This window comes from Pelophylax lessonae, assembly GCF_965119305.1.
Source record: "Pelophylax lessonae genome assembly, chromosome: 8".
NCBI lineage: Eukaryota > Metazoa > Chordata > Amphibia > Anura > Ranidae > Pelophylax > Pelophylax lessonae.
The window spans coordinates 232,660,059-232,674,518 of NC_138775.1; the positions used below are offsets into that span (position 1 = coordinate 232,660,059).

The window sequence follows — 14,460 nt, forward strand, 5'->3', positions numbered from 1 at the left end:
ACATGACATCACTTCTGAAGTTGGTTTTAGGTGGCCAACAAAAGTCCAGTGCAAGTCTAGAGCACATTTCAACCAACAAACAACACTGGACAAAAGACGGCCGATCGGTCGGCCAACAACCTGTGCGTGTGTACGAGGCTTTACCCTTGTTGTTGGGCCTGTTGGCACAGTTCTGCTTTGCCTAGTTGTTGCCTGCCCTTCTCATTTGTTGCTTGATTACGTCCCAGGGTCTGAACACTCAGCACGGGGTTATGTACTGTATGATTTATAATGGGAGGTTTTGGGACTTGCCTGTAAATTCTACATCTTGGCGTACGTGACATGGGCCATCCTTCTCTTATGTTGAATTACTCTACATTGCTTGCTATGAAAATGAGAACAGTGGCATTGAAAGGCCAGTGTCCAATCAACAGCATATAACCCAAGGTCAATGAATACTCAGCCTGTCCTGTCCAAGATGTGGAATTTATAGGCAAGTCAAATATTCCTTTTTTACATGGCTAGGGCTGAGGCAGGGTTTTGACAAAACAAAGTGTATTTATTCAGTTTCTTTTGATGTCACAAGAAAATATTTGTTTTGGTTGAAAAAAAAAAAAAAAAAAAACAGACTTTTTGAATCGGTAATCTATGCTAAAAGAACAAACCTTGTTTTCGAGACTTCAAATTGCATAAGTGTTTTGTGGTACAATATTGGAGGAGGTAGTACTGGCACATCTCAACAGCAGAGGAGGTACAAATCCATTTCCCGCTTATATCCTAATGCTCCTGTGCTAAACATACATATTCCCAAGTTTATGATAAAAAAAAAAAACTCTAAAAGCAGACTTTGTAAAATCATATCCAGGTGTCAGTCTGGATGCATATCTTTGTGTGCTTGTGCATGTGTGTGTGTGTGTGTGTGTTTTTTTTTTTTTTTTTTTTCTTCAAGACCTTTAGACCTTTTTAAAACTAATAGCAGCTGCCTCTCTGACATTGGAGAAGTTTTATCCCTGGAATACGTCCATGTTCTGTGAGAATACAGAGGGGGAAAGATGTTTTTGTTTTTCTGCGGCTCATCTTAAGCCCTTTGTTACTGAAGGGGCCTCATGGTGTTATGGAGTAATGCAGTGTTGGCGGGACCGTCAGTACACCGCGTGGTCTGCTGATATGCCTTTGCTCCTTCTACACTTTTTTCTTCATAACTCTCTTCATTGTTTATCACTGAATGGGACACTCTTGTACCCCATATCCGTACTGGGCAACAGCGTTTTAAAGCGGGAACTATTGATCCTTTTTATCCTGCTCAACCATAATTGAGAGCATGGTTTTCTGGTAATTGCTTGGTCCCATTAAAGAAAAACTCTCTTCTGTGAATAAGCAGGATATTTTATCAAAGGATTACTATAAGGAACAGTAATGATTATTATTACCAGTAATAATTAAATCCTCACATCTGCACTTTAGATAGGTGGAGTTGCACAGTGCCAAGCATGCAGGCCTGGGGACGTTTGCTCTGCTCAGGGACCTCCTATGGATAACCGTTGACGTGTAGCAGAAATATTCCGCAGCTGTAACTGGGAATCTCCGCTCCTTCAGTGCTGCAGTCTTGTAAGAATTGAACTGCATCTGGAAGCTGAGGAATAGTGGGTGGAGAAGGAATGCTTAGTCTGTTGATTTGACCCACAAGTCGGAAGTTCATCATACTGTAACCATCAGACTTTGTGAGCAATTTTGCAGACAGGAAAAGGAATAAGATATGCATGTGTGTGTAGTGTGTGCTTTTTATAAGCAAAATAGGAGAGATTTATAGTATCTTTTGGTCCAGGTAACCATTGTCACTGAGACAGAAAATGATGGGGAATTCAACATTTTTATTGCTGTTGCTAGAAAAAAAGGGAAGAACAAATCTTCCAGTAGACACCTGTTCTGTGACAGCTGTCCAGGTAGGGTATTCGCCTAACTTTGAAAATATTTTATTTCATGTCTGCAGAACAGCAAGTGAAGGAAAATTTTCCTCAACTGGACACAAATGGCAAATAAAAAAAAAAAAAATTACAGGTTTCATCTCTTCCCTGCTATATCTAAAACTTAACGTCTTGTCTATATATTCCCACCCAGCCTACAGCTAGCAGGTTGACAGCCGGGCTGGTGCATTCTCCTTTTGAGTAGACCTCCTATGACATCCTCTCAGAAGGCGCTGCCGCGCAATCTGTCACTGGCTGTGTCCACCAGACACAGCCGATGCCTAATCAGTATACCGCCTCGCTGCAGGTACCATGTGACCGCTGTGACTAATCACAGCAGATCACATGACAGTTGTAAACAATGGATGGCTTCCTTTCATGCCATCCATTGTGTACAATTGTGTTGCTAGCTGTGATTGGTCAATGGGATCACATGGTCCAGACATGGCCAATCACAGCCCATCTGTGCCATGTGTTTTAGCTCTGACTTATCACAGCTAATATAGAAAAAGGGCTATCTCTACAAATTTATAACAGATATAAAGCACCACGTCCCTAGTAAATATTATAACGTGAAAGATTTATTGGGGGTGCCACAAGGGGGGACTTTTCAATTGGGGTGCTTAAGTATTCCTTGATATATAGAGTAAGACTAGAGAGAATTTATTTTTAGTAAAAAAAACATGAGAAAAATTTTATTCTGAAACAACAGTAAAAAGTATACTGTAATTGAAAGGATTACAATATACTGTACAAAACTGAATTGTGTTAAAAACATATACAGTAAACAGCCATACAGTATCATACAAATATATATATACTCTCCTAACACAAGGATAGATGGTATATATACTTTATACCCAGTTGCATCCACAATGGATGGTCTTTGTGCAGGAGGCGTAGTGGCCCACAGCCATTAACCCAACATGTTTCGCGGCACTGCCGCCGCTTCTTCAGGGGTATCTTTGAGGGTGTCACATAGATATATTTGTCATGAAAATAACGACTTAAGTGGAAAAAATGAAAATAAAAAAGAAAAAAGAAAAATCAATACAAAATCATCAAACGTATGTTTACAGTGACTTATGCAATTAATGATATAATATTACAACATATAGAAGTCATATCTATAGTAAACAAATATTGCATGGTGTCCATGATAGAGAGGCAGCAAGAATAGTACACATCGTCATACCTGTTAAACATGCAGTACAGCACGCTGCAATGGGAAATACGACCACAAGGCACAGGGGGGAGACCCCCGGGGGGCGGACACGGGAGACCGACCACAAATAGGGCACAAAAAGTACGGCTGAAGAAAGAAGAGGTCTGGAAATTCAAAGTAAAAAGGATATATTTTCAGTTCCATATACGGCCATCTAGAGTCTCACCTGACAAGGGGAGAAAGAAACGGCATCTGATAATGCCAGATTGAGCCAAAGCCCTTGGAACTAAAATATTCAAAAAGGAAGAGAGAACTGAAGAGATAATTCTTACCTCAATATTGCCCAGCCATGGAAAAGGGCGGGGACTGGGTGAGATGATGTTGCTATGTGTGGTAGATCAAAAATAAAAGATCCACAAGAGTACTTCCTAGAAAAAGCAGATATACAATAGTATGTATATAGTATATATCAACCAATGGGGTTAATGTGAGGTGTTCAATCAATATATGCATCATGTCACCAAAAGAGTAAAGCTGGTGAATTTTGACCCTAGGGTCAACACCTCTTATGCCAATATATATAAATATGTGAGCGTGGCCCAATGGCACATGCATCTAAGAATCCATAAGTACATTGAATAATAGACCATAGGGGAGATCAATAGTAAAGTAAGGTACGTTCAATAGATGTACATAGTCAATGAGGAAATAAGCCAATAAACTAGGCTCACCCATCGTTGATAGTACTGCAGATTAGGAGGTACAATGATCGGAGCAAAAATCCCCAGCGTTACCTGATAAGAAGACACGGGTCACATCCAGTCCCCGCAGGTCGCGGTGGTGGACGCCGAGTTGCCGCTATTTGTATAGACAGGTAGCTCCACCCGGATGACGTATAGGACGTACGTCCTGACGAACATCCGGGCTGACGTCAGGGATGCGCGCGCAACTCGCGCATGCGCATCAGCCGAGGGCCCGCCAACATACCCGGACCGCTTGCCGAAGCCATGGAAACGGCTATGTGGGCAAGGGAAGGAGGGGCAAGCCAAATCGGCATATCAACTCCAACCCCCCGAGGGTGGAGGGGCAATACCTGATGTCACGTGTCCGCCCTTGGGGGAGCCCAAAGTGATCGCATCCCAATATGTGTGGATCAAGAATGGGCAGACTACATGCCGAAATTGAACCAAAATAAACAGGAGCGGAAAGAGGAATGTGATATAATGCTGGACGCTGTATCATGGACATAAGAAATATTGGCAACATAATCATACAAATGTAAATATTATAGGAGGCCAAAATGTTCATTGTGCCATCAATAATAAAAGAACAGGCAAAATATAAATCTATATATTTAAATCAAAATTTATATTTTGCCTGTTGTTCTTTTATTATTGATGGCACAATGAACATTTTGGCCTCCTATAATATTTACATTTGTATGATTATGTTGCCAATATTTCTTATGTCCATGATACAGCGTCCAGCATTATATCACATTCCTCTTTCCGCTCCTGTTTATTTTGGTTCAATTTCGGCATGTAGTCTGCCCATTCTTGATCCACACATATTGGGATGCGATCACTTTGGGCTCCCCCAAGGGCGGACACGTGACATCAGGTATTGCCCCTCCCCCCTCGGGGGGTTGGAGTTGATATGCCGATTTGGCTTGCCCCTCCTTCCCTTGCCCACATAGCCGTTTCCATGGCTTCGGCAAGCGGTCCGGGTATGTTGGCGGGCCCTCGGCTGATGCGCATGCGCGAGTTGCGCGCGCATCCCTGACGTCAGCCCGGATGTTCGTCAGGACGTACGTCCTATACGTCATCCGGGTGGAGCTACCTGTCTATACAAATAGCGGCAACTCGGCGTCCACCACCGCGACCTGCGGGGACTGGATGTGACCCGTGTCTTCTTATCAGGTAACGCTGGGGATTTTTGCTCCGATCATTGTACCTCCTAATCTGCAGTACTATCAACGATGGGTGAGCCTAGTTTATTGGCTTATTTCCTCATTGACTATGTACATCTATTGAACGTACCTTACTTTACTATTGATCTCCCCTATGGTCTATTATTCAATGTACTTATGGATTCTTAGATGCATGTGCCATTGGGCCACGCTCACATATTTATATATATTGGCATAAGAGGTGTTGACCCTAGGGTCAAAATTCACCAGCTTTACTCTTTTGGTGACATGATGCATATATTGATTGAACACCTCACATTAACCCCATTGGTTGATATATACTATATACATACTATTGTATATCTGCTTTTTCTAGGAAGTACTCTTGTGGATCTTTTATTTTTGATCTACCACACATAGCAACATCATCTCACCCAGTCCCCGCCCTTTTCCATGGCTGGGCAATATTGAGGTAAGAATTATCTCTTCAGTTCTCTCTTCCTTTTTGAATATTTTAGTTCCAAGGGCTTTGGCTCAATCTGGCATTATCAGATGCCGTTTCTTTCTCCCCTTGTCAGGTGAGACTCTAGATGGCCGTATATGGAACTGAAAATATATCCTTTTTACTTTGAATTTCCAGACCTCTTCTTTCTTCAGCCGTACTTTTTGTGCCCTATTTGTGGTCGGTCTCCCGTGTCCGCCCCCCCGGGGGTCTCCCCCCTGTGCCTTGTGGTCGTATTTCCCATTGCAGCGTGCTGTACTGCATGTTTAACAGGTATGACGATGTGTACTATTCTTGCTGCCTCTCTATCATGGACACCATGCAATATTTGTTTACTATAGATATGACTTCTATATGTTGTAATATTATATCATTAATTGCATAAGTCACTGTAAACATACGTTTGATGATTTTGTATTGATTTTTCTTTTTTCTTTTTTATTTTCATTTTTTCCACTTAAGTCGTTATTTTCATGACAAATATATCTATGTGACACCCTCAAAGATACCCCTGAAGAAGCGGCGGCAGTGCCGCGAAACATGTTGGGTTAATGGCTGTGGGCCACTACGCCTCCTGCACAAAGACCATCCATTGTGGATGCAACTGGGTATAAAGTATATATACCATCTACCCTTGTGTTAGGAGAGTATATATATATTTGTATGATACTGTATGGCTGTTTACTGTATATGTTTTTAACACAATTCAGTTTTGTACAGTATATTGTAATCCTTTCAATTACAGTATACTTTTTACTGTTGTTTCAGAATAAAATTTTTCTCATGTTTTTTTTACTAAAAATAAATTCTCTCTAGTCTTACTCTATATATCAAGGAATACTTAAGCACCCCAATTGAAAAGTCCCCCCTTGTGGCACCCCCAATAAATCTTTCACGTTATAATTATCGCAGCTAATCACAACAGAACAAACTGAATGAATCAGTTTCATTGAGTAAAATGCTTGCTTATAGCAATTCATTACTATAAGCAATCCTAATATGTAAAACATTTATAAAATAAATCCTGATCACTTCCTTAGAGTAGTACAGTGGTATTATGGTAACATTCTACTGCTCTGGTCAGGGTGTTTGGGGAAAAAAAGAAAATTGTGAAAAAATGATTAAACTTTGCCCCTGAGCACCATCCTATCAATTGTATGATGACTCTGTACTGCACTGGTGACAGAATGTGTAAAAAAAAAAAAAAAAAAATGCTTGAGGTGTAGGACTTGGGACTCAGACAGAGATGACTATGCAGAAGTAATTCTGTTTGAGAGCTGTTAAACTTCGGTGCAAACCGCCTGTAAGTCCCTGCGCCTCCTGAAGGCGTGACACCAGTACCTCCCATGTAATTTTTTGTGGGCAAGGCCTGTAGTGTGGCCTTGAGGTCGGGGTCACCCGTCACCGAGGGCGAGACCCACGAGGACCCATGATGGTTCGATAAGTGTGGGGGCAAGGGTGTGGGGAGCCGCGACAGAGACTCGGAGTTTGCAGAGCAAGCTGGTGAGGCCGGAGGCTCCGCCATTGGAGGGGCGCAGTGTGTAGCTCCACGTGTGTCCGTCGCCTGGGCCCGAGATGCTGAAGGATGGGAATTGGGTAAGTATTAAAGTATTCTTGTATCTCGGATCGTGGAGATGCTGTACGAAGGCTTCTCACTTTCCTGCGCTTAGCTGTGCGCATGTCAGAGAGAGAGATAGAGAGGCTGCATAAATTTGTAGAATAATGTGGGGAGATGGCTGGAGCTCCAGTAGCACACGTCCTCACTCCGCCATGTACAGTCCACGCCCCCCACCTAGAACAATTTTTTTTAACTTTCTGTTATACCTGTAGTCATAGGGCAATTTTAACTGCTAATTTCTTGTTACTGGATGGTGGGGACTATAAACAGTTATAGACAACAGGTGATGATGTGTTGCTTGTGTGTGTGTTTTACTATACGTTAGTTAAATGAGTTCCCATGGATAGATCCTTTGTAACCCTTTGTGCAAATGGGGTTTCCCACGCCTTTTCACCAGAGCAAACCATGTATATATTGAATTGCCATCATATGAAAAAAGGTATATGTCTGAACGCTTTTATTTATTTTTTTTTATTTTTTTAATTCATTTTGAGAGCTGCTTATTTCAGGGAAAACATGTCATGACAAAAGCTAACCGCCTCCTGAAAGTGTCTGGAAGTTCCAAACGTCATTACTTGAGGCCCTGTTCACATCTGGCAATTTTGAGAACTCGCAAACTGTAGTAGTGGCAAAACGCACCACACGTGTTTGGGTGCCATTTTTTTTATTAGCATCTAAACACTGTGCTAAATCACGCAACAAACAACATCACGCAAAGCTTGTCACCCAAAACTATCTCTTACTCTGTTTAGGGTGACAAGCTTTGTGCAGTGCGGTTTGCCTGTGCGATTTATTGAGCTACAAATGCAGCAGAACCTCGCTGCATTTCTGTGCCAATAAAAATGAACAGCATCCAAACACGGATGGTGGGTTTTGCCACTATTGCAGTGCGATTTGGAATTACAGGCAATTCTACCTTAGATCCCAAATTGCCAAATGTGAACAGGGCCTTAGATAACTGACCCGGAACAGGCACACAAAGTAAAGTCAATGAAAATCCATGTCGTATTCATTTATTTTTTTTCTATTCTTTACAGCTACAAATGTATCCATCAAAGTCTGGAGGACAATAACCGCTGCCCAAAGTGCAACTATGTGGTTGATAATATTGACCACCTTTACCCCAACTTTTTAGGTGAGTACGGTACTTTAAAAAGCCAATCAATAATGCTACAGTATACAAAGCCTGCTGATAGAAAGAGAAAGCAGAGTGAGTGATGAGCTCATCAGTCTGATTTTTCTCCTTTCCCTGTCTAGTCACAGGATGGGGAGATGACCTGTAAGTAAACTGAGCTGGAAAGGAAAAAATCCGGTCCTTTTTCACTGTAAGAACTCTTACAATTCTTTTCTGTTCAATATGTTTTTTGAATAACTTGATAAAAGGTACAAATGGATAATAAATTAGCCTGCAAGGCTCAAATGTGTACAGTAAATGAACAAGTAAAGTATAGGAAATCAAAACCTTAGAGTGGTTTGTGTAATTATATGGAAACGAAGATTATAAATCAAACTAAATGAACGACCACAATAGGTAGCCAAAGCTTCCTACACCCTCTAAGCTTCTAGTTGTAGAAGGCCCAGAGGATCGAGGGCTAGGAGGAGGGAGCGTGGCTAGGACCCCTCCAACCCAGTGGGGAACACACACCTCCCCTGAATCGTATGGAGAGGGATAAGGGGAATCAAAGAAAACAAGAAGAAACCTTGTTCTTGGCTATCAAGATATAAGAGAGTGAGAGGAAGAAAGAGGTTCCCTTTTGAAAAAAGTGTGCAACCTTCTGGGCACTCCATAAAGTAACCTGAGAAGCGGAAAAGGGATTTCACAATTGGGGATAAATAATATATGAAAAGTTAACAGCGAAGAAAGGGGAGAAGCCACGTTGCTTTTAGAGAAAGAAAAGTCAATGAGCAAGGGGAGGGGGAAGTAGGTCTGCCGGGAGAGTCCCTTTGGGGGAATACCATGCCTGGGTACAAGGGAACTCCAACATAAAGTGCCCAAGGTTCCCAGACTGCTTCAAGCATACACACTCTATCTTGAAGTTTAGCAACAAGTTGTTCCTGGGACATGATCCAGGAGACCTTCCGTTTTGTTGCTAATATTGAGACCAAGGGCTTCTTCCAGGCTCCGGCTATCGTAGATTTAGCTCCCAAAAACTTCAATAAGATCAAGGTCTGTGTATGTTTAGGGGTTTTATCTACCCTGTGGTTCGAGAGGACTATAGATGGATGCTGAAGAACAACCACCCCAGTTACTTTCTGTATTGGGTAGAGATATTTGTTATCGTTTCTAATACGGGGGCAAGACCACCATGTGTGAAACATGGAGCCATCTAGAGTACACCCTCTGAAGCATAGAGGTGAAGCATCTGGGTAGATCCTGGCTAATCTGACGGGACTTAATACCATCTAGTGAGTATTTTAACATTCGCTTCTATAAGAGATAGGTTCATGATACCTTTGTAAGAGCATTAGAGTGACTGGAACCACTCGCCTGGGCCCCACTGTATTTTCAAATCCGATTCCCAGGACTGAACATAGGATGGTTTATCTGCCTTGTCAGCCAGGGCAGAATAGATTGTAGAGATGCCTCCCCTCTGATCCATAATTTTGGAACACCATTGTTCATAGGTGGTAAGTTTGGGGGGGGGGGGGGGGGTCAGGTTTGTCTTGCCAGATAGTGTAGGAAGTGCGCAATCTGGTACAGTCTAAATTTCTCATTGGAAGGCATTTTGAGTTTACCTACACAGTATCTGAGAGAAATTGGGCCCTTTGAGTGTTCTATTCTGAAGAGACCTTTGTTGAGCCACCAACGAAAGGCTTGTATATTCAAACCTGGGGCAAAGGAAGGGTTATTAAACAGGTGGGAGAGTGGTTTGGTACTAGAGATTAAGGAAGCTTGTTTATATAAAGCATCACACAATGCCAGGGAGTGAGAGAGGGTGGGGTAGGACTGTGGGTCTCCGTTTAGGAGAACTCCAAAGCAGACCATCTATAGTGTTCAGGGGGACTGCCTGTCTTTCCATAGCAATCCAATCAGGTTTGGGGCCCCTAGAGTAAACTAGAGATTTGAGCTAATTGTACAGTCTGATAGTAGCACCATAAATTAGGTAGGCCCAATCCCCCTTGATTCTTCAGTCGGTAGAGGACTTCTTTCTGGCAACGGTAACCCTTCCTCCCCCAGACAAAGTGGATGATTTTTGATTGAACTTTGAGTAGTAGTGTTTTCTTTATTAGAATTGGGAGGGACCTGAAGAGGTACGGAAGATGTAGTAGAAGTGTCGTTGTGATAGTTGAGCCTTCCCAATGAGAATAGATTACATTTTGCCCGTTGTTTTAAATCCTCCTCTATTTTCCGCAACAGTTTGTCAGTGATGTGCGGTAGATTAATTCTGAAATAGGGAATAGAGTCTGAGGACCAGGAGAAGGGCAAATAGTGCCAAAACTGGTCTACTAGCTTCAGAGGAACTGAGATGTTCAGTGCCACAGACTTTGAGACATTTACTTTTAAGCCTGAGGTTGAACCAAAGTCTTGGAGCAGTTGCTTTGTCAGGTTGAAAAAACAAAAGAATGTGAATCGGCGCTAATTGAGTGAAAAGCTGCTAAAATAGTGCAAAATATACATACACTAAAACATCAAATGTACAAACGATTGCAGCGCTCAAATAGAATAAAGTGCAACCATATTAAAGTGCATAAAATATATACAGTGTCCCAGTGATGGGTTTTAACATACAATAAAACGATTGAAATTCAAAGAATGTTCATTCAAATATTCATAGGAAGTGTCCCAGTGCAATGGTACATCGTATAAGATCACATGTGTAACTGTGTCCACCACTGTATAAGTGAATTTCAAACTCACCAGAGCCAAATGCTCTCTGTTATAGGACAGCAATAGGGTATGTGACAAACCTCATGATCTCTGGAAGCCCGGGTTATCGATGACATCCGGCCACAAGGAGATTTGACAGCTCAGCACATCATATGAGAGAGTTCAAATAAAAAGAAGAGGCTCATGGTGTAGTACGAAATTAAAAGTTGAATTTTTTAATATAATGCTGTAACACTGACAAGGCAGTACAGTGTACATATAAAAAAACACAACGATAGTATAAAAGACTCGCATCAAGAGCCACCACTTCAAATAATGGAGTGATGGCTGGACCTTAGGTATTGAGGTAATAGCTCTACGGCCGTTTCACGTCCAATGCGTCATCAGGAGCCTTGCAAACATTACCTCAAACTGTGATATACAGTGGGTACGGAAAGTATTCAGACCCCCTTAAATTTTCCACTCTTTGTTATATTGCAGCCATTTGCTAAAATCATTTAAATTCATTCTTCTTCCTCATGAATGTACACATAGCACCCCATACTGACAGAAAAACACAGAATTGTTGACATTGTTGCAGATTTATTAAAAAAGAATAACTATAATATCACATGGTCCTAAGTATTCAGTCCCTTTGCTCAGTATTTAGTAGAAGCCCCCTTTTGATCTAATACAGCCAGGAGTCTTTTTGGGAAAGATGCAACAAGTCTTTCACACCTGGATTTGGGGATCCTCTGCCATTCCTCCTTGCAGATCCTCTCCAGTTCTGTCAGGTTGGATGGTAAACGTTGGTGGACAGCCATTTTTAGGTCTCTCCAGAGATGCTCAATTGGGTTTAAGTCAGGGCTCTGGCTGGGCCATTCAAGAACAGTCACGGAGTTGTTGTGAAGCCACTCCTTCGTTATTTTAGCTGTGTGCTTAGGGTCATTGTCTTGTTGGAAGGTAAACCTTCGGCCCAGTCTGAGGTCCAGAGCACTCTGGAGAAGGTTTTTGTCCAGGATATCCCTGTACTTGGCCACATTCATCTTTCTCTCGATTGCAACCAGTCGTCCTGTCCCTGCAGCTGAAAAACACCCCCACAGCATGATGCTGCCACCACCATGCTTCACTGTTGGGACTGTATTGGACAGGTGATGAGCAGTGCCTGGTTTTCTCCACACATACCGCTTAGAATTAAGGCCAAAAAGTTCTATTTTGGTCTCATCAGACCAGAGAATCTTATTTCTCACCATCTTGGAGTCCTTCAGGTGTTTTTTTAGCAAACTCCAATGCGGGCTTTCATGTGTCTTACACTGAGGAGAGGCGTCCGTACGGACTCTGCCATAAAGCCCCGACTGGTGGAGGGCTGCAGTGATGGTTGACTTTCTACAACTTTCTCCCATCTCCTGACTGCATCTCTGGAGCTCAGCCACAGTGATCTTTGGGTTCTACCTCTCTCACCAAGGCTCTTCTCCCCCGATAGCTCAGTTTGGCCGGACGGCCAGCTCTAGGAAGGGTTCTGGTCGTCCCAAACGTCTTCCATTTGAGGATTATGGAGGCCACTGTGCTCTTAGGAACCTTAAGTGCAGCAGAAATCTTTTTGTAACCTTGGCCAGATCTGTGCCTTGCCACAATTCTGTCTCTGAGCTCTTCAGGCAGTTCCTTTGACCTCATGATTCTCATTTGCTCTGACATGCATTGTGATCTGGAAGGTCTTATATAGACAGGTGTGTGGCTTTCCTAATCGAGTCCAATCAGTATAATCAAACACAGCTGGACTCAAATGAAGGCGTAGAACCATCTCAAGGATGATCAGAAGAAATGGAAAGCACCTGAGTTAAATATGAGTGTCACAGCAAAGGGTCTGAATACTTAGGACCATGTGATATTTCAGTTTTTCTTTTTTAATAAATCTGCAACAATGTCAACAATTCTGTGTTTTTCTGTCAGTATGGGGTGCTATGTGTACATTCATGAGGAAGAAGAATGAACCTAAATGATTTTAGCAAATGGCTGCAGTATAACAAAGAGTGAAAAATTTAAGGGGGTCTGAATACTTTCCGTACCCACTGTATATACACACAGAAACTAACCAGGGTCCAAGCAAACATCACATGAATTGCAGAGGTATCCGGAAGCGTTATTTCCAGTTTCCGCTGCCATTTTGTTGGAGTCCCATGGCATAATAAGTACACAATCAATGTTAGAAAATATTGATCAATATACAAAAGAGAGAAGAAAAAGCATAAGGATTAAAATCAACCCACGAAAATGTTTTTGAGTACATCCAGGACTCATTTCTATCTATTAACTGGTGCAATTCTTCTTTATGGTGTCCCTTCTCGTATGGGTAAGAGAGATGGAATGTAATTTCCGGTCTCTCGTATCTGGCAGAGTGAGAGCGGAACGTCACTTCAGCTCATAATGCTGATGCGGGAGGAGTGCAGGAGCGAGACGTCACTGACGGTCATGCGCGCCAGGCATAGAGCATGCGGTACTTCACTTCCGCCTGAGGAATAATAAAAATAACTCCCCGTAATCAGCGTCTATAGCAACAGGACTAGACATCCCACACTGCAAATGAATGTATATAAAAGGCGAATGACTGTGTATAAAAAAGAGAAGGGAGTTACATCAGTGTTCAAAATGGACATATATGAAAATGTTGAATATATAATAATAAAGACACTAAATCTTTATGAGAAAATGTGTGTAAAAAGAGGGGAAAATGTTTTTATCTTTAGAAAGGAAGTAAACCCTCCTCTGCAAGTTGTACCTATAGGTAAACCTATGATAAGGCTTACCTATAGGTACTGTAAATATCTCCTAAACATGCACCGTTTAGGAGATATTTACCTTAAATGCAGCCAGTGACGTCACTAGCGCATGCGCTCTGAAGGAACGGCCACTGGCGCCGTTCCTTCAGAGCCCCGTGCTGTGACTGTCGGCTCCCGCGCGCATGCGCGGGAGTGACGTAATAGCGGGTCCAGCCAATCAGATGGCCGGATGCCGCGAACCAGGAAGAAGGGTGACAGAACATGTCACCCACGAGAGAGGTGAGTGGTCGGCACTTCGGGGTTTCATTCTTAGGTAAGTATTTCATAATGAGCTAGTATGCAATGCATTACTAGCTCATTATGTGTTTTGTCTTTCAGGTGTACTGTAAAAAAAGTTCTGAGGTTTACAACCTCTTTAATATACCAGCGTCATACATGCATGGCATTGTACAATATGTAGATAAATAGGGGAGAATAAATTAATCAGAATAAAAAGGGATAAGGACTAATGGTACATCCCTAAAGATATCCCATTGAGGAAGTATCCCACATTTACTTAGTTCTGGAAAATATCTAAGAAAAAGAGGTAACAATGAAAAAATTTTGAAAAAATAATGAAAAAATGTTGACTAGATATTAAAAAAAATTTAGGGAGATGCCAGCAATGAAAATGAGGGTCTGAAAAAAAAAAGAGGGGCAAAGATAACACACTGAAAAATTACCATTAACTCATCCCTC

At 42.1% G+C, this 14,460-nt stretch overlaps 1 protein-coding gene across 1 annotated transcript in view; it reads left to right on the forward strand.

Annotated features, from left to right (window-relative positions):
- The window catches only part of COP1 (COP1 E3 ubiquitin ligase), a 530,087-nt gene that overhangs the window by 61,295 nt on the left and 454,332 nt on the right, over positions 1-14,460 (forward strand). The window contains exon 3 of the mRNA XM_082264749.1: positions 8,175-8,272. Within this exon, the coding sequence (XP_082120875.1) occupies positions 8,175-8,272 (98 nt within the window). The remainder of the gene's footprint in view (positions 1-8,174; positions 8,273-14,460) is intronic.